This window comes from Sminthopsis crassicaudata, chromosome 2 (assembly GCF_048593235.1).
Source record: "Sminthopsis crassicaudata isolate SCR6 chromosome 2, ASM4859323v1, whole genome shotgun sequence".
NCBI classification, from domain to species: domain Eukaryota; kingdom Metazoa; phylum Chordata; class Mammalia; order Dasyuromorphia; family Dasyuridae; genus Sminthopsis; species Sminthopsis crassicaudata.
This window is the reverse complement of record NC_133618.1, coordinates 292,039,767-292,065,910: the sequence shown is the minus strand read 5'-3', so window position 1 is coordinate 292,065,910 and position 26,144 is coordinate 292,039,767. Positions and strand designations below refer to the sequence as shown.

At 38.6% G+C, this 26,144-nt stretch overlaps 1 protein-coding gene across 1 annotated transcript in view; it reads right to left on the bottom strand.

Moving 5' to 3' along the window:
* The window catches only part of CCDC88C (coiled-coil domain containing 88C), a 221,760-nt gene extending 195,855 nt beyond the window's left edge, over window positions 1–25,905 (bottom strand). Inside the window, exons 1-3 of the mRNA XM_074289718.1 lie at window positions 25,709–25,905; window positions 24,651–24,751; window positions 12,536–12,644 (exon numbers count right to left, since the gene is read on the bottom strand). Coding sequence (XP_074145819.1) covers window positions 12,536–12,644; window positions 24,651–24,751; window positions 25,709–25,768 — 270 coding nt within the window. The 5' untranslated portion in view covers window positions 25,769–25,905. The remainder of the gene's footprint in view (window positions 1–12,535; window positions 12,645–24,650; window positions 24,752–25,708) is intronic.
* Window positions 25,906–26,144: the final 239 nt, after the last annotated feature.

The window sequence follows — 26,144 nt, the reverse complement described above, 5'->3', positions numbered from 1 at the left end:
ACCCAAGGAGGGGGAAGACGGAGAAATTACCTGCCCACTGAAGTGAACTTCTAAGACTTTTATCCCATAAAACTGCTGACATGACCCATCCTGATGGAGGGAGCTACTGGATGACAAACAGTAATTTGTCAAGAGCAGGGATGAAAAATCCAAGAACAAGTTAGAAAAGACAGTTCAGGGTTTGGGAAGGAAGAAGCAACCAATTCAGTTGGCCCCATAAAATTCCCCGTGAGCCAGAACTTGGATGGTGCTAAGTGAGATTTCTGTGCCAAGAGCTCTGGCCAATCTGACTGAGGAGATTCAGAACTCTTCTGGCATTTGAGCTCAGGACTATGAGATGGTACAGGGGACAGTGCCCCGGAGTCTGGAATCAGGAAAAGCTGAGTTCAAATCCTGACTCAACTCAGTGTGTGATCCTTGGCAAGTCACTTAACTGCTTGCCTTTTCCCTATCTATAAAATGGGGATAATAATAGCACCCATATCTCAAGGTTTCTGAGGATAAAAATTGCAAATTATTGAAATAATAATTGTCTCAATTGTCAAAATGATTGTAAAAACACTGCGCCTGGCACATATTAAAGCTGTGTGACTCTGAGCAAGCCATTTAATCAGGTTTTCTTCACTGGAGGACCCACACAAGAAAGGAGTTACCAAAGGGGTCCTATAGCAGAGAGCCACGAGGCTCTCAGCTGAAGTGTCTTAGCTTAAATTCTTGGAACCCTCTTCTGGAAATTGGACGAGATGATCTTTAAGACCCTGTCAAGTCTTAAATTTTAAGAGCTAATAACGTTGGACACTTGTCTGACTTCCCCAAATCAAACACAAGGGATAAAAATTAGCACCACCCAACTGCTAAGTCATTTTTAGCAGCTTAGTTAATCCCAGTTATTGAAAAGTGGCATGTTAGCTCATGGCCGGAGCCAGCCAAAAGACTGCTGAAACAGTCCCAAACTGTGGGTTTTACAAAAACCATTGGCTAAGACCCAAATTTAGTCCTTGGAGAGTATCGTTTGCCTTTCAATGCATCTTGATGACCTTTTAAAACTGGAAAGGGGAAAAATGGGAAAGAAACCTAATTCCAACATCCTTAAAAATGGAAAGCCCATTTCCCACAAATTGAAAAATGACAAGGTACAAGAACCAGTCCAAGAAATGTAGAGAGAGCTGGCAAAAGCCTGGCTTCCTCCAAAAAACTGGCAATGCCCATCCTTACAAAAACAAAGCCACAAAGCTAAAGCCCAAGTCCCAGCTGCCTTCTTCGCTGGATCTCAAACCAACATCTCATTTTCTTTGCCTTCCCCCCACCCTCAATCTCCAGGAAATTTTTTTTCTTTTTTAGAAGAGGGAAGGGAGGGTATGAGTTTGATTCCAGTTTTAGCATCTCCCTATAGATAGACAAATGAAACCATACGACTGTTTATATCATTCTTTTTCTCGAGGGGGTAAAAATGAAGCTGGGATGCTCTTTAAAAAATATTATTTGGAGAAGACAAGACCTATAAGGCTGATCTTTCTTTCTATGACCCTTTCAATGTGTCCTCCCTTCTGTCCCACTTTACACCTCCCCTTTATGTGCTGTTTTCCCTCAGTTCCTTGAGGACAATGACTTTCTTGCTTATTTATAAATTGTATCCCAAATGCTTAGCACATATATCAAGTCCTTAATAAAAAAAAATCTATCATATCTTTGTAAAGCTAAAATATCAGCAAACCAACAAAGAGCACCTAATAGAGCAGGGGTTCTTAACTGGGCTTTACCAGTCTATAGGATTTCCAGGGCAGGGAGTGGGAAGGTCTGTGAATTTTTAAAAAATGTAACAACTACTTCAATAAAATTGATTTCCTTTGTAATACTAGGTATTTTACTATAATGCACTTAAAGGTATTATTTTGGGAAAACATTTAAAGGCTTCACCAGATTGCCAAAAGGAGCTACAACTGTTCAAGAGGGGGAAAAATCCCTGGGTGCCTATTATATCTATACGAAGGAAATATTGGCGTCTGCCTTAAAGAAGAAAAAAAAATAGAAGCCTCAGCAGAGCAGAATCAAACACAAAAGATAAAGAGGGAGGAAACAGTAAGAAAAAATTCAGGGAAACAGAGAAGGGGGGTTAATGTGAACACTAGTAAGAGGGAGAAGAAACATGAGTCAGGGAAGGAGCAGGAACAAAGGAGACCCACAAACTGGTCAATCCCCTTTTTAGATCTGCAACTATCAGTTTCCAAAGCAGCCTTGAAGGTTCTCTCCCGGACTTTAACCGGAAAAAGTTAGCAACCTTGACCACCTTTCCTGTTTTGTCTGAACATTAACAAACTGCTCCCAGAACTGATAGCAGATAGAAGGATCAGTTTCTGATGAATTACTTTCAACAGCTTCAAGTTTTGAGGGTAGGGAGTAATATTTTAAATGATAAGCTTAAAATCAATGTTGTAATGAATTCTGACCCAAATAACAACTGGTGGTTGGAGTAATCTTGCTGGAGATATTCCATAAAGATATCAAATGGCTTCTCAATTTCAGAGGAGGAAATTCTCCAAGGCAAAAGAAAAAAATTGCCTGAGGGACTTAAGCAATCCAAGAGAAGCATAAAAAGTCTTCAAGCTTTCAGAAGAAATAATCATTTATGTAGTGGTCCCCTTAAAACGTAGATAAGCACTTTAGAATTAATTAAGTCTTCCTTTAGAAAGTTACTGTCCATTTCTGGGATTCCAGATTGGAATGGTACTTTTTTTCTTTTAAGAACCAAATTTATGTGTCCATTTATTAATTAACCTAGATCTCCCTAGTAAGCACAGGCCAGATCCCATTCAAGATCCCTAAGGAAGATTTAACCTACACCCTCTCTGACCTAAGTTGGTTACCCCTCTTTACATAGACAGATGGCTTTCTGCTGGGGGAGGTAAACAAAATGGTACCCAATTTATTGGTACTTTAATCCTACCACAAATGCAGAACACCCAAACTCGAGCACTGCATAAACCACCAAACTCAACCTTCCCCATTACAGGTGGGTACCACCATGTCCACCCAATAGAACATCACTTTAAAATAGAATGTTCTCATCTCACACCCTATACCAAGGTCAAAACTGGCTCATGATTTACACATAAAGTGTGACATCTATAAACAAATTAGGAGGGCAAGAAACAGTTTACCTGTCAGAGCTTTGGCAAAGAGAAGAATTTATGACCAAGTAATAAATAAATAACATTATAAAGTATAAAGTGGATAATTTTGATTACATTAAATTAAACGGGTTCTGCCCAAACAAAATCAATGTAACCAAAATTAGAAGAGAAGCAGAAAGATGGGAAATCATTTTTACAGCCAATGATTCTGATAAAAGTTTCATTTCTAAGATATATAGAGAACTGAATTAAATTTATAGGAATACAACTCATTCTTCAATTGATAAATGGTCAAAGGATATGGATAAAGAAATTAAAGATATCTATAATCATGTGGGGAATATGTTATAAATCATTATTGATAGAAAAATGCAAATTAAAACAACTATGAGGTACCACTTTACACCTATCAGATTGACTAAGGTGACAGAAAAAGAAAATGACAAATATTGGCGGGAACGTGGGGAAAATGCACTATTGGTAGAGCTCTGAATTGATGCAACCATTCTTAAGTACAATTTGGAATCATGTCCAAAAGGTTATAAAATTGTGCCTACCTCTTGATCCAATAAAAAACCACCATTGAGTCTGTATCTCAAAGAAATCATAAAAAAGACAAAAGAACCCACATGTAGAAAAATAATTATAGCAGCTCTTTTTGCAATAGCAAAGAATTGGAAATTGAAGGGATGCCTATCAATTAGGGAATTGCTGAAGAAGTTGTGGAACATGAATGTAATGGAATACTACTATTATATAAGAAATGATGAGTAGGCATATTTCAGAGAAACTTGGAAAGACTTATGTACACTGATACTGAGTGAAATGATCAGAATCAGGAGAACATAACAAAGATTATGTGATGATCAACTATGACAGCAATACATCAACTTCTCAGCAATACAGTGATCCAAGACAATTCCAATAGACTTGGAATGGACAACTCTCCACCTCCAGAGACAGACCTATGGAGGCTGAATGCAGATTCAAGCTTTCTATTTTTAGTTTTTTGTTGTTTTTAATTCTTTCTCATGATTTTCTCTTTTGTTTTGATTTTTCTTTCACAACATGATTAATGTGGAAATATATATTTAACAGGACTATATGTATAACCTTTATCAGATTGTTAGCTGTCTTGGGAAGGGAAGAAGGGAAAGAGAGAGAAAAAAATTTGGAACACCCAAGTTTTACAAAAATGAATACTGAAAACTATCTTTACATGTAATTTAAAAATACTATTAAGTAAAAAAAAAATAAAGAGAAATAAGGAGCGACATCTTGGAAGACAGGTGTTAAACTTAAAAAATGTTTTCATTTCTCATCTTCAAATTTCAGTGCATCTGTGAGGCAGAAAGCAGCTGGACACAGAGAGTCAGGGAAGACTGTCTTTGAGTTCTCCATCACACACTCCTTCTGTGACCTTAGACAAGGTAATTAGGGGTTCTGAGCCTTATTTTCCTTCTTTGTAAAAATGAACTGAAGATGCTAGACTTGCTATCTCACCTCTCTCCACCTCCCGGCTTCCTTCAAGTCTCAGCTAAAATTCCACCTTTCATATGGAAACTTTTTTCAGTTCTTTCTGAATCCCCTTGCCTTCCCTCTGAGATTATCTCCAAATTATCCTGTATTTATTTTTTCCGTACATAGCTGTTTCCATATTGCTTCCTTCATGGGGCCATGAGCTCTCTGAGAGCAGGAATCTGCATTGGGCACTATAATGAATAAATTACTCCCACAGTCCTCTTAGAAGCTCCTTCTGATAACACTGCTCTCCTGCCCCATTCTCCAAGACCTTTTTGACCATTTCTCAAATTACTGGGTCAGCAGCCATCTCCCCCTTCCTAAGAGGATGCCCTCCCATTCCCAAGTCAAACATCTGAGTGAGCCATGTTCTTCAGTACCACTTCTTCACCTCATGGGCTCTCACGACGCCGCTGGCAATGAGATTGTGCTAATAGCATGTGTGTGTGTATATTTACATATATAATCTGAGGGAGACCCGTTCTTTCTGTACAGCTTGTTCATCTCATCAGCTCTCACATTATCTCCCTGCTAATAGCATATATTCACACACACAATCACATACATAATATGTATTTAAATATACATCTTTTATGTCTATACACACACACACACACACACACACACACACACACACACTTCCAGCCATAATCTCTCCAATGATCTGCTTCACTTGGATATCCTGTGAGCATCTCAAACTCAGCATGTCCAAGAGGGGATTCATCATCTTCCTCCACAAACTCACTCTTTGAAACACTGCCCCACCTTTCTCCCTCTTAAAAATCAAATTATAGAGGCAGTTAGTTGTCACAGTAAAGTTGAAGTCAGAAAGACCTAAGTTCAAATTCAGCCTGAGAGACATTAACTGGGTGACCCTAGGCCATCATTTAAAACAGTTTCCCTCAGTTTCCTCAAATGTAAAATGCGGTTGATAATAGCACTTACCTCTCAGAGTCAGTTATGAGGATCGAAATGAAATATCTGCACAATACTTAGCACAATGACTGGCACGCAGAAGGTGAGGGAGACATAAATGCCATTCTCATATTTATGTATATTATAGTTTTTTATCTATAACTGTGTATATATTATATCCCTCCTCTAAAAATCTAAGTTCCGGAGATAGAAACTCTTCATCATTGTCTCCATTTAGTACAATATCTGGCATGCACTTTAAATATGTTTGCCAAAATGAAATTTCACATATGGATGGACTCACAATTATTTAGAAAAAGTTTCTAAGGGCTGGATGAAAAGTTCAGCAACAATGGAAAATAGCATTCCATGAACTTGCTTTTCAGCTGTGAAAAAACAAAACAATTCATTTTCCAGAGACTTTCCCTCCACTTATCTCTTAAACACATTTTATTATATTGGTTTAAATATAAGCCACCTTACATATAGGTCACACTCCTAAAATAAGTTCTCTTTGGAAAGAAAATATACAGAGGTAATGATTCTAAAGTAAAAATAGCTAAGCTTTACTCAGAACATGGGAGAAGAGGATGAGGGACAATGTGGCCTATATTTTGAATAATATATTTGTCTAAGGGAAAAGTTGGGAATCACTTTCCATAAGACCAGGTCAACATGGAACAAAACAAATCAATCAACTTGCACTTATTAATTACCCACAACACCCTGAGCCAGATACAAGAGAAATATATACAAAGAATGAAATAAGTCTTACTTGCAAAAAGCTTATATTCTCATCTAAATTTGTCTAAAAGTTGGGAATCACTATCCATAAGACCAGCTCAACATGGAACAAAACAATCAATCAATCAACATTTTTGCAAGTCCTCCTTTCAAAAAACTTACAATCTAATAGAAAAGATGTCAAGTACATATGAAAATAGGGCATTTGCAACTGCAGAGACCATAGCAGCGGGAGCAAAGAGAGAGAACCTGGGGTGCAGAACAGGGAGGGATATTTATCCATTCATTTATTCAACAACAATTTAGTAGCATGTAGGGGCAGGGAGAGGTATGTGCCCGAAGATAAGAACATATCAAGAAGAAACAGCAGTCTCCTGTCTTACACATAGGTCCTGCCACCTCCTTACAAATAAGACCAGCTTCTTTTTTTTTTTTTAATTTTATTTAAATTTTAAATTTTAATTTTTTATTTTTAAATTTAAATATTTATTTATTTGACAGTATATATGCATGAATAATTTTTATAACATTATCCCTTGTATTCATTTTTCCAAATTATCCCCTTCCTCCCTTCACTCCCTCCCCCCGATGGCAGGTAATCCCATACATTTTACATGTGTTACAATATAATCTAGATACAATATATTTGTGTAAATACCATTTTCTTATTGCACGTTAAGTATTAGATTCCAAAGGTATAAGTAACCTGAGCAGATAGACAGTAGTGCTAACAATTTACATTCACTTCCCAGTGTTCCATCTCTGGGTGTAGTTATTTCTGTCCATCATTGATCAACTAGAAGTGAGTTGGATCTTCTTTATGTTGAAGATATCCACTTCCATCAGAATACATCTTCATACAACATTGAAGTGTACAGTGATCTTCTGGTTCTATTCATTTCACTCAGCATCAGTTGATTTAAGTCTCTCCAAGCCTCTCTGTATTCCTCCTGCTGGTCATTTCTTACAGAGCAAAATATACCATAATTTACCCAACCATTCTCCAATTGATGGGCATCCATTCATCTTCCAGTCTTAAGCCACTACAAAAAGGGCTGCCACAAACATTTTGGCACATACAGGTCCCTTTCCCTTCTTTAGTATTTCTTGGGGATATAAGCCCAATAACAGCACTGCTGGGTCAAAGGGTATGCACAGTTTGATAACTTTTTGGGCATAATTCCAAATTGCTCTCCAGAATGGCTGGATTCTGTCACAACTCCACCAACAATGTATCAGTGTCCCAGTTTTCCCACATCCCCTCCAACATTCATCATTATTTGTTCCTGACATCTTAGCCAATCTGACAGGTGTGTAGTGGTATCTCAGAGTTGTCTTAATTTGCATTTCTCTGATCAGTAGTGATTTGGAACACTCTTTCATATGAGTGGATATAGTTTCAATTTCATCATCTGAGAATTGTCTGTTCATATCCTTTGGCCATTTATCAATTAGAGAATGGTTCGGTTTCTTATAAATTAGGGTCAGTTCTCTATATATTTTGGAAATGAGACCTTTGTCAGAACCTTTGCTTTTAAAAATATTTTCCCAGTTTGTTACTTCCCTTCTAATCTTGTTTGCATTAGTTTTGTTTGTACAGAAACTTTTTAGTTTGATGTAATCAAAATCTTCTATTTTGTGATCAATAATGATCTCTAGTTCTCCTCTGATAAGACCAGCTTCTAAACAGTCACGTTTTACCCTAAAGGGAGACAGCATGAACTTCTTCAATGACTACTGGATCTCCAAATTCTACCATCTCAGAGTCACCAGGCCCAAGCATCTTCAACTCAAACAGGGTATCCAGAATATTAACTCAACAACAAAGATTAACTACCTGTAGAATACATAGATGTTCATTGTGTAGCTCCCCCACCTAACAATATATTTTCAACATGTGCAAAACACAAAAACCTCCAGAAGGTTCAAAGCACAATGAGTTAATAACTTCTGCTCCTTCTCCCAATTTTATTTGATCTGATGGGATTCTTGATGTTCATAGTCAGCCTCAGGAACTTCCCATATAACCTCAAGCACTTGCCACTCGGGAAGAAAATGGTAAACCACTCCAATATCTCAGCCAATAAATCCTTACGGACTAAGAAGTCCCCTGGTTAACAAAGAGTCAGACAGACCTGAACAGCAATTCTAATTTTAGAAAATTCCAAGCAATCAAATAGTTTGGATTTCTATAAAATTATGTGATGATTAACTCTTATGAACTTAGTTCTTTTCAACAGTGAGGTGATTTAGGTCAATTCCAATAGACTTATAACAGAGAGAGTCATCTGCATTCAAAGAGAATGGGGACTGAATGTGGATCACAACATAGCATTTTCACCTTTTTTGTTGTTGTTTGCCTGCTTTTTTTCTTTCTCATTTTTCCCTTTTTGATATGATTTTTCTTATGCAGCAAGATAAATGTGGAAATATGTTTAGAAGAATTGCACATATCTAATCTACATTAGATTACTAGAGGGAGGGGAGCAGGGTGGAGAGGGGAGAAGGAAGAGAGAAAAATTTGGAACACAAGATTTTGCAAGGATGAATGTAAAAAAATATCTTTGCATGTATTTTGAAAATAAAAAGCAGTTATTAAAATAAAAAAAATTTCATTTCTGAAAAAAAAAAAAGGTGTTTTTTTTCCCCTTTTATCTAGCTGAACGCCAATTCTTGTTTCCATCTATTGCACCCAGGGTCCCTGAAATAAATATATAGAGTGCTAGACCTTCAAGACAAACTAAGTTCAAAATCTGCCTCAATGAACTGATCTTGAGTAAGTCACTTAACTTATCTCAGCATCAATTTCCTCATCTGTTAAATGAAGATAAGAGCACCTACCCCGCTCAGCTGTTGTAAGGAACAAATGAAATAGCATAGGGAAAGGGCTTAATTCTTGAAGCCCTACGTAAATGTTGTTATTTAGATAAATATGGTTTATCACATATAAATATTCTTATTTTTTCTGGCCTTTGGGATTAAAGCAGAGCAAGTCTGAGGTCTCTCCCACATTGCTCCAAATATTTATGCACAATTATCATGTCCCTCCAGGTTTTCTCTTTTCTAGAACTACCATCCACTCCTTCAAACAATCCTCACATGAGCTGCTGTCGAATCCTATTATTATATTTGTCTCCCTCTGAAGAAGCACCAGTTTGACATAGACTTTCCTAAAAAGTGATGGCACAGTGGATAGAGCACTGGTTCTGGAGGGAAGAGGACCTGCGTTCAAATCTAATCTTAAGAGACTTACTAATTGTGTGACCCTGGACAAGTCACTTAACTCTGTGTCCCCCCCCAAAAAAAAATTAAAATAAAACAAAAAAGGGAGTTTCAGATTTTATATATACAATTTTATATAACCTCAAGAGAGAGGTCATTCTAAGGCAGCCTATTTCTCAGTGCAGGAATTACTTTTAAAATATTCCTAAACATGTTTATTTCATTTCTGCTTGAATACTTCTGATGGGGGGGAGCTCACTACTTTGGTAAGCCAGCTAAAGCTAAATAGCAACCTGTTAGATTAGGGATAAAAGACAAAAAGCACTTAAAGGTGACATGACCTACTCTCAAAAGCAAATCTTGATACAAAGTGCTTTCCTCACAAGAGTTCTATGAGGTAGGTAAAGAAGGTATGTTGTTACACCCATTTTACAGATGAGGAAGGTCAAGTCTCAGCTAGTCGATGACAAAGCCAGGTCTCCCAACTCCTACTTTGACACTCTCTTTCCGCCTTGCTTAGCAAAAGACCTCAGCCATGAGGGAAAATAACTCTTGTGAAGCACAGAACCTACATAAAGCACAGCTCACTGGCTCTGTAGGAAGTTCTAAGATATCCAAAGTGGAGACATTTTCATCATCTCCTATACAAAGCCCACAGGACCATCAGGAATCACATTGAGATTAGCATCAGAGCACTTCAATAAAATGGGCTTAATACCACAGCGGCTATCCCACATGCCCTTTGGACATGGCAGCAGAAATTCACTCCAGGATGACATAAATCAACACTATTTGTTTTTTTTTTTTCCATTTACCAGTATGTTATTTTTCCAATTACATATGAAGTCTTCAACATTAAGATTTTGAGTCCTAAAATTTTTCTCCCTTCCAAGAAATGTAATAAGTTATACAAATACAATCTTTTTTTAATTTTTAAAAATAGCTTTTTATTTTCAAAACACATGCAAAGACAGTTTTCAACATTCACCCTTGCAAAACCGAGTGTTCCAAATTTTTCTCCCTTCCTTCCTCCCACCTTCTCCCTTAGACAGCAAGTAATCCAATATAGGTTAAACATGTGTAATTCCTCTAAACCTATTTCCATATTTATCATGCTGCACAAGAAAAATCAGATCAAAAAGGGAAAAATGAGAAAGAGAAAAAACCACAAGGAAACAACAACAAAAAAGTGAAAATACTATGTTAAAGTACAATCATTTTAAACATATTTCCATAGTAGTCACCATCAACACTATTTGTAAATATTTTTTCCAACCATGTCAACACTCCTAGCATCCAACTCACATTTCCCCATCTAATAATACAAAAAGGACAGGAAAAAACTTTGGGACAGAACAGTATTGTCAAAGGGGTGAAGGGGGAGGGCACAAGCGTTCATTAAGCATCCACTATAAACCAGAGTCTAACATTCTAAGCACTTCACAAATATTATTTGTAAATAATTATCTCTGCACATTTGGAAACGAAAGATCTGGATTTCAATTCTGATCATAAGACCTCCATAAAAGGAGGGGATTGGTTAGATGACCATGAAGAATCCTTCCCTCTTTAAATCCTACCATCCTATCATTAAAATACCTTATAAAAGTCACAACATGACAAGAAATCTCGGTCAAAAAAAGGGAGTGAGATGAATTTCAGCACCAGGGCTATCCCAGCTTTACACTATGGTTATCCCCCTCCTCCAGGCTCCTTCATGACCAAGATAATTCAGGATGAATGCACTGTTCTACATTTCTTAGCCTTTGCAGCTCTAACGAGCAGAAAGCTCCCCTTAACTACTTCGTTAATTTTGCAGATGGCTGTAATTGAAGTTATCAGGCTAGTTCTGATCAGAATGAGGCCTCCCAGGGAGAAACAAAGCAAGCAGAAGTGGAGATGGGGAGAGAAGGCATCCATCCCAACAGCAGCATTCCCCCCAGGTCTGGAGATCCACCTCCTTCTCCAAAGCCTTTTTAACTCAGTAGGGAATGAAATGGGCTCTAAGAACCCACTCACCAGAAAACCTATAAAAATACTCCAAAAAGCCTTGCATTAGACCTCTCAGTTGTTAAAAGGTCATATCAAAAACATCAAATTCATTTCTCAAAAATCAAACATTTCTCTACTTTTGTCCCCGATATTCAGTAGTTGAGGGATTAAAATTATGAAAATATCTGGTTGTATCCAGGGGAATGGGGGCCCAACAGATGGTTGAACAACAAAGGAATAAACACCATTAAATACCCTAACATAGGACACAAAGTGAGAATCAACAAGCACTTTTTAAACTATTATGTGAAAAAATAGCTTATATTTGAACCAAGGAGACATCATATAAACAAATACACATAAACGATTATACCAAGGTTGCAATTAATGGAAACAAAGTCATAGGTCATGAGTGAGCAAAGAGAATCAAGAGAATTTCTGAAAAGTGCACAAAGAACTGATCCTCCCAGAATTCAAGATGTTTAGGGCTAAGGATTGAATCCAGCAAAAATCTTTTAAAGTCTAAAGTTTTAGACGCTAAAAAATGGGATCAAAGGGACATACAATCACAGTCTTATGGTAAAGTTGGGGAAACTAAGGCACAAGCTTTTAATTCTCACATTAGAACCCAAAATATAGTGGTCTTTCACCAACCATGACATTTAACTCAGAAAAAAACACAGAAAAGTCATGTAAGGGAAAAACAATCTCGTTGATAATTCCTAGTCTTTACTAAAAAGCATCAAGATTAAAGGAAAATCAGCACTGAGAAAATGTAAACTCACATTACTGTCCCCGTATTCCCTTATTATGTTCTAGGGAACATAATAAAAGTTTTATCAATAGTTGCTGATTAATTGAGCATTCTTAAAAGGTTTTTAATAAGCACTTGACGACAGAAACTCAGGTTCACAGAACTTTAAAAGGCATTTAAATGAACATTATTTTTTCACCCTATTTACGGTGCCCCATCAGCTACCAAACAGAGGGGTTTGAGAAACAAGAGGTACCTGGTAGTAGGTTTTAATGCTCCTAACCAAGATGGTGAGGTTTTGTATCCGAAGGTTGACATCATTGTTGACATGCTTGTTGATCCGCTGATTTGTTGGCCTGGGGTCTCTAGAGAAAAAAGGAAGAAGAAATGAGACATTTCTTGAAAAGCACCAGAAGTCAAACACCTTTTGAAATGGGGCATCAGGGGCAGCTAAGTGGCGCAGTGGATAGAGCACCAGCCCTGAATTCAGGAGGACCCGAGTTCAGATCTGCTCTCAGACACTTAACACTTCCTAGCTGTGTGACCCTGGGCAAGTCACTTAACCCCAGCCTCAGGGGGAAAAAAAAATGAAATGGGGCATCAATAGGGGACAGTTGCTGGACCTGGAGTCAGAAAAACTCAAGTTCAAATCTGACGTCAGATATTTCCTGGCTGGGTGACACAGAGCAAGTCACTTAACCTCTGCTTAATTTAGTTATTCACTGTAAAATGGGGATAGTAACAAAATCTCCCTCACTCACAGGGTTGCTGTGAAGATCAAAGATGAGATTATAATTGTAAAGTTCCTGGCTCACAATAAACACTATGTAAATATCATATTTATAATTATGTAAACGTTCAATATTATTATTAATTTAATGAGAACCTTTACCAAGAACCCACAATGCCAAGAGAAAAGAGAAAAGATTCACAGCTTAAATAAAATCAAGTTAAAGGCTTTAGCTTTATAAAGATCCCATTGCATTCAGAGCCACCTCCATTGGCAAGTAAGACAAGCTAGTAAGTTAAAGAAAAATTCCAACTCAGATCTTCCAGAGTCCAAATGCCAAGCTCCACTGGCTTCTCCACGGAGCTGCCCATGAGGCAGCCTTCAAATTCAAATAATAATCTCTATCATTTACAGAGTGCTTTAAGGCTGGCAAGGCACTTTACATTCTTCTATTCTTCAAGTCCAACATTTAGCAAATTTTTGCATGATTGAACATGTATAACATATCAATTTTTTTTGCTGTCTAATGGTAGTCATGTAGGAAGGAGAAAAAATTTACATGATCACTTTGTTATATATTTGAATGGAATAGAACAAGTTGTGCATAGGAGATTTGCAAATTTCATGTGTAATCATCTTTCTTATTGTATTAGTTTATAAAAATTATTTTATTCCATAAATTAAAAATAATGTTTCTAAATATATATTAAATACATAACATATTGGATTGCTTGCTGTCTGGGAGGTTGAGGAGGAAAGGAAAGGAGGGAGGGAAAAACCAGAACTCAAAAATCTTTGAAAAATGAATGTGAAACCATTTTTACATGTAATTGGAAAAATAAAATGTTATTGAATTTTTTTTAAATTCATGTTAAAAATTGTCCTTGCATATTAACTGGGGAAAAAGTAAAATATGATTTTTAAAAATTAAGTGACCTATCCATGGTTATAGAAACAACATAAATTGGACCCTGATCATCCTGATTAATGTCAAATCAGCTCACCACAAACTTGAACAAATCAAATCATTTCCCTGCCCTGTATGTGCCAAAATGTTTGTGGCAGCCCTTTTTGTAGTGGCCAGAAACTTGAAATTGAATGGATGCCCATCAATTGGAGAATGGTTGGGTAAATTGTGGTATATGAATGTTTTTTATTTTTTTTAATTATAGTTTTTATTTACCAGATATATGCATGGGTAATTTTACAACATGACATTGCCAAACTTTTTGTTTCAATTTTTCCCCTCCCCCCCGCAGGTTGACCAATACATGTTAAATATGTTAAAGTATAAATTAAATACAATATATATACACATGTTCAAACAGCTATTTTGCTGTACAAAAAGAATCAGACTTTGAAATAGTGTACAATAAGCCTGTGAAGGAAATCTAAAATGCAGGCGGACAAAATTAGAGGGATTGGGAATTCTATGTAGTGGTTCATAGTCCTCTCCCAGAGTTCTTTCGCTGGGTGTAGCTGGTTCAGTTCATCACTGCTCTATTGGAACTGATTTTGTTCATCTCGTTATTGGAGAGAGCCACGCCCATCAGGATTGATCATCATATAATATTGTTGTTGAAGTACACAACGATCTCTTGGTCCTGCTTATTTCACTCATTATCAGTTCATGTAAGTCTCCCAGGCCTTTCTGAAATCATCCTGCTGGTCGCCAGCACTTCAACAACGATACTGTACGAGGATGTATTCTGATGGAAGTGGATATCTTCAACAAAGAGAAGATCTAACACAGTTCCAATTGATCAATGATGGACAGAATCAGCTACACCCAGAGAAGGAACACTGGGAAATGAGTGTGAACTGTTTGCATTTTTGTCTTTCTTCCCAGGTTATTTTTATTTTCTGAATCCAATTCTTCCTGTGCAACAAGAAATTCGGTTCTGCACACATATATTGTATCTAGGATATGCTATAACATGTATAAGACTGCCTGCCATCTAGGGGAAAGGGTGGAGGGAAAGAAGGGAAAATTGGAACAGAAGTAAGTGCAAGGGATAATGTTGTAAAAAATTACCCAAGCATATGTACTGTCAAAAAATGTTATAATTATTAAAAAAAAAAAAAGTTAAATTTTAAAAAAATCATTTCCCTGAATCTCAATTTCCTCATCTGTATGAGGATGTTAGAATCAATGGCCTCTAAGATTCCTCCCATCTCCAAATGCTAAATAAAGAGGACTAAATGCCTGAGAATCCCAAATGAATGAAATTTTAATGGGAATATAAAGAATGCAAAAAAATAAAAATAAAAAATAAAGTCCCTATCCTCAGGAAGCTCACAGACTAATGAGAGATGGGAACAACATTTAAATAACTACGAACAAACAGGGTGTATTTACAGCCTAAGCTGGAGATGATCTTAAAAGGCACTAAGATTAGAGAATATTGGGAAAATCTTCTTATAGAAAGGGCGGACTTTAGCAGTGGATGAGCATGTTTAAATCGACCGGAGAAGGAAATAATGATCCAATTCTGGGGCCTTGTAGTTTCTGCCCACAAAAAAAGCCCGTTTGCAACAAGACAGAGAACATAAAATATTCCACGACAGAATAACCCGGGGAGGAACACCACTAATTCCTCTGGGGCTTGCCATTTCTCTCCCAACCTCAGTCAGCCCTTGTGGAGACGAAACCAAAGGAAAGACTGACTTCACTGGGCTGAGCTGCACACGAGGGGTTTGTCCCATTTCTTTGTAAGTATGTCACACACAGAGAGTCCTATTTACAGAAGAGAGACCTGTAGAAATGATTAAGACCCTACTTTTTGCCACATTTATCAGAGGCTGCTTTGCAAAATAACAGCAATTCATGTTCCTACAATCCCAAGGACTTTCCCAATACCCACTAGGGAGGAGGAGGCAATACAAATTATTCTCATTTTATAGAGGGAAGATGTCAAGTCCAGCATTTTAGGATTTTAGCCAGAAAGGGTTCCAAGACTCAACTTAATTTATTTATTTTTTTAAAATAGAGGAGGAAGCTAAGGTAATATTACTTGAAAAGGGGCACAAAAGGGACAGCCCTGAGATTTTGCTGTAGCACCTATCTTTTTGTATTGCTCCGCGACTTACTCAAAGTCCTACCACAGGAAATTCAGAGATTAGGCCTCAAATCCCAGGGTCCTGACTTAAGTAAATAAAGTACTCTAATTATAGAAAAAAAAATTGTTATTTGTTTATTCCTTATTTATACCCATCATTTGTAAAGTGCTAAATTTAAGGTTGGCAAAGTACTTTAAATGCTACCTCATTTCACCTTCACAACTCTTCTGAGGCAGGTAGTTAAAGCATACCCATTTTATGTACCTTATTTCATTTGCTGGGGATTAGATTGTAAACTTCCAGAGGGCAGCTAGATGGCTCAGTGGACAGAAGTCAGGAAGACTCCCCTCCAAACACTTAACTGCCTGTGTGACCCTGGACAAGTCACTTAACCCTGTTTTCACCTCGTTTCCTCATCTGTAAAAAGTTAGCTAGAGAAAGAAATGGCAAAACATGTTAGTAATTCTGCCAAGAAAACCCCAAATGGGGTCACAAAATGTCTTTTAATTCTGAAATAACTGAAATTGGAACACAAGATTTTTGCAAAGGCAAATGTTGAAAACTACCTTTGCATGTATTTAGAAAAAATACCTTAAAAATAAAAATAAATTTTAAAAAAGAGAGTTGCAAACTATATTTTTATATCCCCAGTGCTAAGCATAAGACCCAGCATATCATTGGCACTTAATAAATGTAGACTGATTAGATCATCACCATGCCCTATGATTATCCCCATTTTACAGATAGCTACTAACTTCTCTAAGGTCCCATGACTAGGAGATTTAAGGCAGACGTGGAGCGCAGGCCATGTGGACACCAGGTCTGGTGCTCTGTTCACTGTGCCATGATGGCTAAGAGGTAAGAGCCTCTTGGGGTCGGTGGTCGATGCAGTGAGGGAGCCTGGGGGGGAAGAGTGCTGTAGTTCTCTGTTACCCCCAGAAAGTGTGTAAATACCTTACTGCATCTGGTGGTGATTACAAAAGGCAGGAAGGAGGCAGGGGAGAGAGCGCAGGGACTTTAGTCAGACATATGCCAGTGACAAGCCAGTTCACTTCTGCCTCAGTTTCCTCAGTTGTAAAATAGAAATACCCCCCAAGGTTGTCGTGAGGACCAAATATTTATAAAAGCCCCAACCACAACGCCTGCCACTTTGTCTCAGACTGAGGGGATAGGGAATTTCTGGAGTTAAAGAATTAAAGCTCTCTGATAAACAGCCCACAAAAGTCCAATAAAGGAGGGAAAGTCTACAAGAGGAATTCTTTTAAAACGCCAGTAGAAATAAAATAGCTTTATGTAGCTCTGTTTAAAAGTCAAGGGAAAAAAAGGTATTTATTGAACACTTAACACGCTTCACACTTGGCTAGACTGAATTTTTTAAAATCCACTAAATAACAACCACTTATGCCTGTGATACCCACAACCTGCCTGCTACAGAATAACCCAGCTTCGAATTTTATGATTCGTTGTTTGTCCCTAAAATAGAAACACAGGCATCTTAGGGTAGCTGGAGTTGCCCAATCCAGTAGCCATGTGACCTCATTGTTCCTCAATAGCAGCAGGCCAATATTTACCTTTTACATGTTTATTTCCAATCTCCTCAGTACCAAGAAACTGAGGGTGAAGGTGATTCTCTGGAAATGAACTTACAAGGAGGGGCAACTTCAGAATATAACTCCTATAGGTTCCTGACCACCACGGAGTATCCTTTAATGTGCTACATTAAAGCTACAAGACCTGGGTCTTTCTTGTGTTTTTAATCTTAAAATCCCAAAGGGAGACAGTTTGATATAGTTAGTAAAGGGACAGCCTTCTAATGAGACTTCTTCCACCTTTCACTTCCACTAAATTATAAGTCAATCTCAGTGCCCCAGGCTACTAAGATGATAAATTATTATAAATTGTTCATCTGTACTAGTAGAGGGAGTTTCCACACCAGAAGGCCTTTAGAGTGATGAAAATCCCCCCAAAAAATTGAGGGAAAGAGAAGAGGGAGATAGTGTATACATATACATATATATTTGTATATATGTATGTATGTGTATATATTTATACAGACATGTATATATGTATATTGTATATGTATATGTGTGCGTATATATATTTTTAAAAATACTTAGGACAAGAAATGCTCATAAACAACCCAAATCATCACTTGGGTCTTAGGACTTGGAAGTTTTAAGGAAAATTTTACAAAGGGGTAGGGGGAGACTTTAGTTGTTTTCATTATCCCCATTTGCAGATGTCACTCAAGTACTTTCTGACAAACACAGGAGGAAAATTTCAAGTAGAAAGTGAAAGAACCATTCATTTCTGCCCACTGCACACAGCTTACAAAGGCACATAGGGCCCGGGAGCCAGGCTGTGGGCAAGGGAGGCCTCCGACTGTCCAGCCAGTTCTGGAAAGCACTTCTCTAACTGAGAACACCCTGACACCCACCTTGGAACTGGCTGGGATCATGACTTGGTTATGAGGGAACCAAGGAAAATGAAGACTATCTAGGAAAGCAAATCCTCTCAACTGGCTTTGAGCCTCTTTTAGCAATAGCTTTCTGCTATCTCCACACTACAAGCTCTGGGATGGAAGGAGAGAAAAACTGATTCTAATATAGAAGATTAATTCAGAAGGACAAATCTTAGCAACTAGCTATGTGACTTCAGGTAGCCACAGACACAAATAAAAACACCTGAGCTCAAATCCCAGCCAGTGTGGACACTAACTACTTCTATCACCTTGACCCAATCTCTCTGAGCTTTAATATCTTATTTTCTAAGATGACAGTAGATGGATTCTAAAATCCCTTCAAATCTAAAAACTATAGTTGTACCATCCTCTTAAGCCTTGAGGTTTTTTCTTTCTTCCCTTCCAAAACCATTATGAGACACCTACAATGTATAGAGAAGTTGGAGAAATACAAAAGACAGATGAGCTGCATTTCATTTCATCTGTAAAAATGAGTGGGAGGAGATTGAAATGTTTCTCATTCAGCTCCATTTCCACTTCACCAAAAAACTGGTGATTCTTTTTTCCATCTTCAAATCACAGAAAAGCAAGGTTATCAGAAAAATCCAATGCTCCTTGGATTCCATAATTAATAATAGATTATCATCATCTTTTATAACCTCCAGCCTCTTTTATTTACAAGAACATAAGTCTTTTATAGTATTTTATTAATCCTAACTAAATCCCATCTTCAGAGAAAGATGCAGAAGGAAGAAAACCTGGCACTCTGATGTCTAGATTCACAAAGCTGTTAGCATTATAGCCACAATAAGGAAGGTCTCCTAACATCCTATATTTTCTCTCTTCTACAAGGAAACAACATCTATTCGTAAGAATTGTCCAAATGTCACCAGGCCAACAACTCAACAATTCTATTCCCTTCAATGCATCTTGTTAGAAAATGAAAAAAGACACTCTTCTCTTTTCTGGAAAAAAAAAACATGATGATTTAACTTCTAACAAATCTTGAGAGACATCTGATAATTTCCTGAGTTTTAAAACTACTTTCAAGTCCACAAGAAAGTCAAAATAGAACAGAACTGAGAAAGACTCTCACGGAAGTCCACAAGGAAGGAGCTGAGAGCCAGAAATTCTTGCATTCTAATTCTGGCTAGAGCACAAATCCTTTACCTCTTTAGAGCCAAGCAGTCAATCTTTTTTTTTTTTTTTTTTTCTTGTCTCCATTTCTGTAACTTAAAAAAACAACCCTTCAAAGGACAGAAACATGAAGTCTAAAAGGTTGGAAATGCTTTAAAAAAAAAAAAAAACTCAATACAATCCAAACCCAAAGTCTCCTCTATATTTGTGGATCCATTTTCAATGCAACATTGTGTTTTTAACAGCCAGTAATAAGTTTGTTCCTGATCATCCCACAGGAACCACAACACCACCTGGCATGAGGGAAGTCTGAAGAAAGCAAACAACTTAAACTCTGTAGCAGATCCCTGGGGCTGGGGAAAGGGAGCTGGGACAGGCTTTTCTACCCCAATCCTGCAATCCCAATTGTATTTGGGGGAAAAAAATCTTGTCAAGAGGAAACTACACTGCAGCAAAGAAACGTGATCAAAGATACACACAAAAAGTTATCTGCATGTTCTTGGGATCACTAGTAAAAGATAAAAGTGACTTTAAAGATTAGCCTCTCACTTTCTAAAAGAAGAAAATGAATCCCAGAAAAAAGACATAAAATTTTCAAGATCACATCCAAGAACTTGATTTTTAAAATATTTTTATTTCAATTCAGTTCAATTCAAAAATACTTTTTTTCCCAATTACATTGAAACTTCAATGTAAGTGTTTTACTCTGCATTCCTACATACTTTATTTTAAATACCTAAAAAGTGATTCTGAAAACCCATCTACAAGCTTCACCAATCTTGCCAAAAAGGTCTTTGACACACAAAAAGTTAAAGTCTTTGGCCTCAAGGTTTTTCCAAAGTGTCAAGTAAAAAAAAAAGAGTAGAAAGATGAAACTCTCATCTCTGCTATCCCAGCCATTTCCTCTGGTTAATTTTAAGAGGGATTCTCCTATTCCCTCTTTTTATATCTTACTCCAAATGAGTTCTCCTACTAGAGTTGAGCCCTTGAACCACTCAGCAAGTCCTACATAAAAATATCAAGAGAAGAATCAAATTTTTCTTCTTTTTTTAGTTTTGTATTCCTTTTTTAAATTTTATTTATAAATTTTTGACAGTATATATGCATGAGTAATTTTTTATAACATTATCCCTTGTATTCATTTTTCCAAATTTTCCCCTCCTTCCCTCTACTCCCTCCCCTTGATGACAGGCAATCCCATACATTTTACATGTGTTACAGTATAACCTAGATACAATATATGTGTGTAAATACCATTTTCTTGTTGCACGTTAAGTATTAGATTCCGAAGGTATAAGTAACCTGGGTAGATAGACAGTAGTGCTAACAATTTACATTCACCTCCCAGTGTTCGAGAAGAATCAAATTTTTTTGTCTAAAGTCAGTATTTTATTCTCAGAAGTACCACTGCCCAAAACAACCATAGTCATTTTTATGGAAATTAAACAATTAATATTAATTACAATATTACTATATAATTATATAATATACAAAAATAATTAATAATTAATATAAGAACAATAAGTTCCCCCAGGTGATTGTTGAAACAACCTCCACACAGTACAGAAAAGGGGCTAAAACCAAGATTATGTGGCATGGGTAGAAATGACAAAACTTTAATTCAATAAACACTTATCTAATCCCTGCTGCATGCTAGTTCCACAGGGAAGTAAGAGGGCTTGAGGGTGAAGAATTAAGTTTGACGCAAAGTTGTGAGCCTGGATGACTAGGAAGAGGGTGGTACTCTACATCATAAAAGGGAAATTTGGAGAAGTGAATCTGAGGATAATGATGAATTTAGCTTTGAGCAATTTGGATGTCCAGTAGGAGGAGTTGGGGGAGGGGACTTCCACACCTCAGGTGGCCAGAGTAGGTCCCCATTTTGTGGGGAAAGGTTGGATGCTAAGCTCATCTACCAATCAGGACAGCCCAATCCAAGGGGAGTTCCAAAAGTGAGTGAATTACTTCTCCCTAGGGGATGGGGCCTGATCTCAGTGGTGTGTGTATAGGGAGAAAAGGGGGGGAGGGGTGTTGGACAGATGACAAGATGCTTCCTGAAAGATGAAGAGATGGAATGGGAAGCATGTTCTAGGGCTTCCCATTAGATTACAAGCATCATGAAGACAGGACCTATCTTATCTAAACTTTCTATCTTTTCTAACACCTAGCAAGCACACCGCTCTGCAAACACATTAATACATATTTACTGAATTGAATTTTTTTAATAATCCAATCATAATAGAGTAATTTTAGAGTAAGAGCTCTCCAGCTGAGATAAGTGAAACCTGAGGAATTGACAAGCTAGCATTTTTTCTGACTCTGCCCCTCCTGTTTGACCCACTCTTTCTGAGAAAGAGCTTTCTGATTTTACAAGTAAGCAATCACTGCCTGATATAAATGCCAGTGGTCAGTGGAGATGCCGATGTCCGGCAGCAAATACACCACACACTCCCCTTGAAGTCTGTGTGCAGAAGTTGTAGATATATACTCAGTTTTCTTAAATTTACACAACCTCTGTGTCTCAACAACAACAACAAAAAAAAAAAAAGCTTGAGGTTTCATTGATTCTGGACCAATGGAATCCAGTAATTTAACAGGCATGGCAGAATGAAGAAGTACAGCCAAAATGATACATTTATCACAGACATTCCAGAGAGAATTTAGTTTCAAATCTGCACACCAAGTAAACCTGCCAAAACAGTTTCCATTTGAAACAAGGGAGTCATCTTTTCTTTTTTAAGCTTTTAATCAAACACTGGGCTTTAGTAGTTTTATATAAAGAAGGCTAGTATCCAAACTCTAATGTCTAATAATTTGCTAAAAGACTCAAAGTATTCATTGGGAGGGGAAATAATGGGCAATATTAAATATTAAGCTTTGTAACTGTAGGTTTTAAATGGCATTTTATAAATGAAATTAGGTTTTTCTTCTCTTCCTCCCCCTCCAAAAAAAGGAAACTTTTTTTTAATTATAAGTAAAATGTTCCTTTTCTTTTAAATAGCACTTTTAAATGAAATCAGGTTTTTCTTCTCCAAAAAAAAAAAAAGAAACTTTTTTGATTATAGGTATAATGTTCTTTTTCTTTATCATCTAGCATAAACTAATATTCTACAATTAGCTGATTTCTACTCTTCAAGAGACAGCAGTATATGCAAACCATAATTAGAACTGGATTTTTTTATATAGAGGCAGCTAGATGACCCAGTGCATAGAGAGCCCTAAGTTCAAATCTGGCCTCAAACATTTACTAACCTGAGTGACCCTCAGCAAGTCAATTAACCTTAACTTAATGGTACTTACCAATGGAAGGATTGTATTAAGCATCAAATGAGATATTTGCACATAGTAGGTGCAACATATTCCTTTCCCTGTCCTACTAACCTATAAGAACATCTAATCTAATCAACATCTTCCTTTATCAAATGGGGAATTTGGGATCCTGAAAAGTAAGGTGTTAAGTATCCAACCAAGTTCACACAGCTAACTGATAGTAAAGCTGGAACCAGAATCCAGGTCCACTATTTCCCTAAAGCATAGTTCTCTCCACTATTCCACAAGCTTCTGACCACTATAATATGTCCATTATTTGGGGGGGGGGGGAAAGTTCCACTTAGATAAAAAAAACCTTCTAATCTGTGCATACTTTTTAAGCTAACATTATTAATACTACATCACTACTTCAAAGAGACTCTTAGGTTTTTCAGTTCTTTTGTGACCCTCCACTGCTTGGAAAAAAGTAGGTGCCCAATAAATACTGATTGATCAAAGAAAAAGGGAAAGAACCCAAATATTTTTTTTAAATCTATATTAGAGGATTATGGTACATGAATATGATGGAAAATTATTGTGCTGTAAGAAATAATGAAGATTTTCAGAAAAACCTGAACTGGTGGAGAATGAAGTAAACAGATCCAGAACAATTTATACAATAACAACAATACTGTAAAAATAATCAACTGAAAGTCTCGGGAACTCTGATCATCACTATGATCCCAGAGGATTCATGATGAAACACGCTACTCCTCTCCCGAGAGAGGGATGATGGACTCAAGGAGCAATCAGACTTTTGGGGGGACATGCTAATGTGGGGATCTGTTTTGTTTGAATATACATGTTTGTAACATGTTTTGTTTTTTCTTTTCTTCTCAGTGAGGTAAGGGGGAGATGGGAGAGGAAATGTAAAGAAATAAACAGAAAAACAATTTAAAAAGAACATTCCCATAGTCCGCATGTCTTCACATATCAGTTGATTCACAGTGAAATGAAGCTTGAATAGGTTTACTGAAGAATCATGGGAGTGAAACACCAATAAAATACAAAAAGACAGGTTGCCTGTCAAAGGGGCAGCCCAAGATATGCATGCAAAATCCAGCAACAGAAACGGATGTGGTCAAAAGTAACTGAGAGCAAGTAAAATAATTTTTACAAAAGGTTGTTCTGAGTCACATTTTTCAAGACAAGTAACAGGTACCACTGCACTAAAGTCCTGTGCTTTTCCTTAAAAATAGCTTTTTGAAACAACTTAAGAGGAAAGGTGGTTTCCCAACTGTATCTGATATCCTACAACTGACAGACAAGATTAGAATGAAAAAACATTTTTGAAAAAGTACTCCCAACCTAGCATGAAACTTTATCTTCATTTGTGGATGCTCTAGCCCTAACACTTCCTGTAACCAGACACACACATAAAAGTTTCATGCACAAGAATAGAAAAGAGGGGCTTTTGGATTCATAGGGGCACAAACCCAAGAAGTCAAGTACCACGTTTGAAGTCAATTGCTCGTTGCTATACTGTTAAGGGAGGCCATTCAAATTCAACTTTCCAAAAGAAGCTACAAACCCCATTCTGGGGTCTTTAAAATAGACTTCATATATTATTAGATGCCTGGCCCACCTTGAAACAGGCCTGCCAGCCTGCATCAACCCCAAGTCAATCTCCCCCAAGTCTCTTTCCCTTCCCTGGCCCTTCCAGAAGTTACTTACATCTGCAGCATGATTTTATTTAAAAAGATGCCATCCACTAAATCCATGTACATGGTCAGATTGTCTTCATTTTCACTTCCAAACGGACCAAATGTTTTCACCTTCGGGAAAAGAAGGCAAGATTAAGGAGGTATCCAAGCCCAAGTTGTAATTGTACAAGCCCTTCCTATTAGGAATGCCCAACAGCCTGTGTCCACGTGGGCACATATTCAAGCCACCAGGAAGATGAGTGAAAAACAATTCCTTCTCATGTCTCTAGCTGCCTAGGAGCTTTCTCTCCAAACTCCCTAGCATGCTTGCAGTCGGAACTACAGAAACGGCCGCAGAAGGCACTGGGGAGGGATGGAGAGAGCATCCCAAGCCCGTTCCTCATCGCTGAGGATCCCTTCAGGGAGGCCGGGAACTCCGGGATGACCGGTCTCTCGGACTCCGACCGCCCCTCCGGATCATACAAGTCCCGGAGCAGAGGAAACAGGTGAAAAGGAGAAAGTCTTAGTTCCATAAGGAGATTTACTCTCTAGCGCCCGGGTTGGAGCAAGGGTGGGGAAAACTAGCTTTTAGTTGCCTGGGGGTATAAGAAGGACACCTCTGCCCCTTCCCACTTCCCCTCCCCCAATTAAACCAACCCCCAGGAGTCAGCAACAACCACCTGCTGCGTCCCTTCTCCAGATCGGGGCGCACACTTTCCCGGGCCGGGGGAGGGCGAGTTCGGAAGGGCGACAGGTTGCAACTGGGATCTCCCCCGAGCTCTAGTCAGGCCGAAGGGGTGAGGGAGTGCCGCGGACCCACATGGAACCGTGCTGGAGGGGGCGAGGGAGGGGGCATACTTTCCAAACAAAGAGTGCAAACCTTTCTAAAGGGGGAGAGTGAGGGGGGAAACAGGGGCCGGCATTCCCTGGCACGAGGCCAACCTTCGGCCGCCCCCCTTTTATCCCGTGCCAGTCCGGCTGGGCGGTGGGTGCTGCACTGGGAGCGGGGGACCCCGGGCGGCTTGCCATCCGCAGTGCCCCCACCCCGCATGCCCTCCAGCAGCCCTCGGCGCCCGGCAGGGCACTCACCCAAGTCACCAGCGGGCTCTGCAGAAAGAGCTCCAAGAGCTCCGAAATGGTCACGTCCATGCTGCCGCCGCGGCCGGCCAGCGGCTCCCCGGCTGCGCGTCCCCCCGGGCGCCCGGGCACAAAAGCCGAGCGGCGGCTACGCGGCGCGGCGCGGGGCTGCGGCTCGCGCCCGGGAGACAAAGGCGGGGCGCGAGCCCATGTTCCGCGTCCTCCGCGCCCGAGGAGGGGGGTGGGTGGAGGGAAGAGCCCAGGGAGGGTGGGAGGGACCCGACACTCACTCGGGCAGGGAACAATGAGAGTGCGGCCCCGCCCCCTCGGGTCCCCGGGGCAGCCCCCTCGCGCCGCCTCCGCAGCGCGGCTCCGCAGCTGCCCCGGGCGGAAAGCGCTCCGGCGCTCCCAGAGCGTGCAAGCGAGGTCGGGCGTGGGGCGCGGAAGG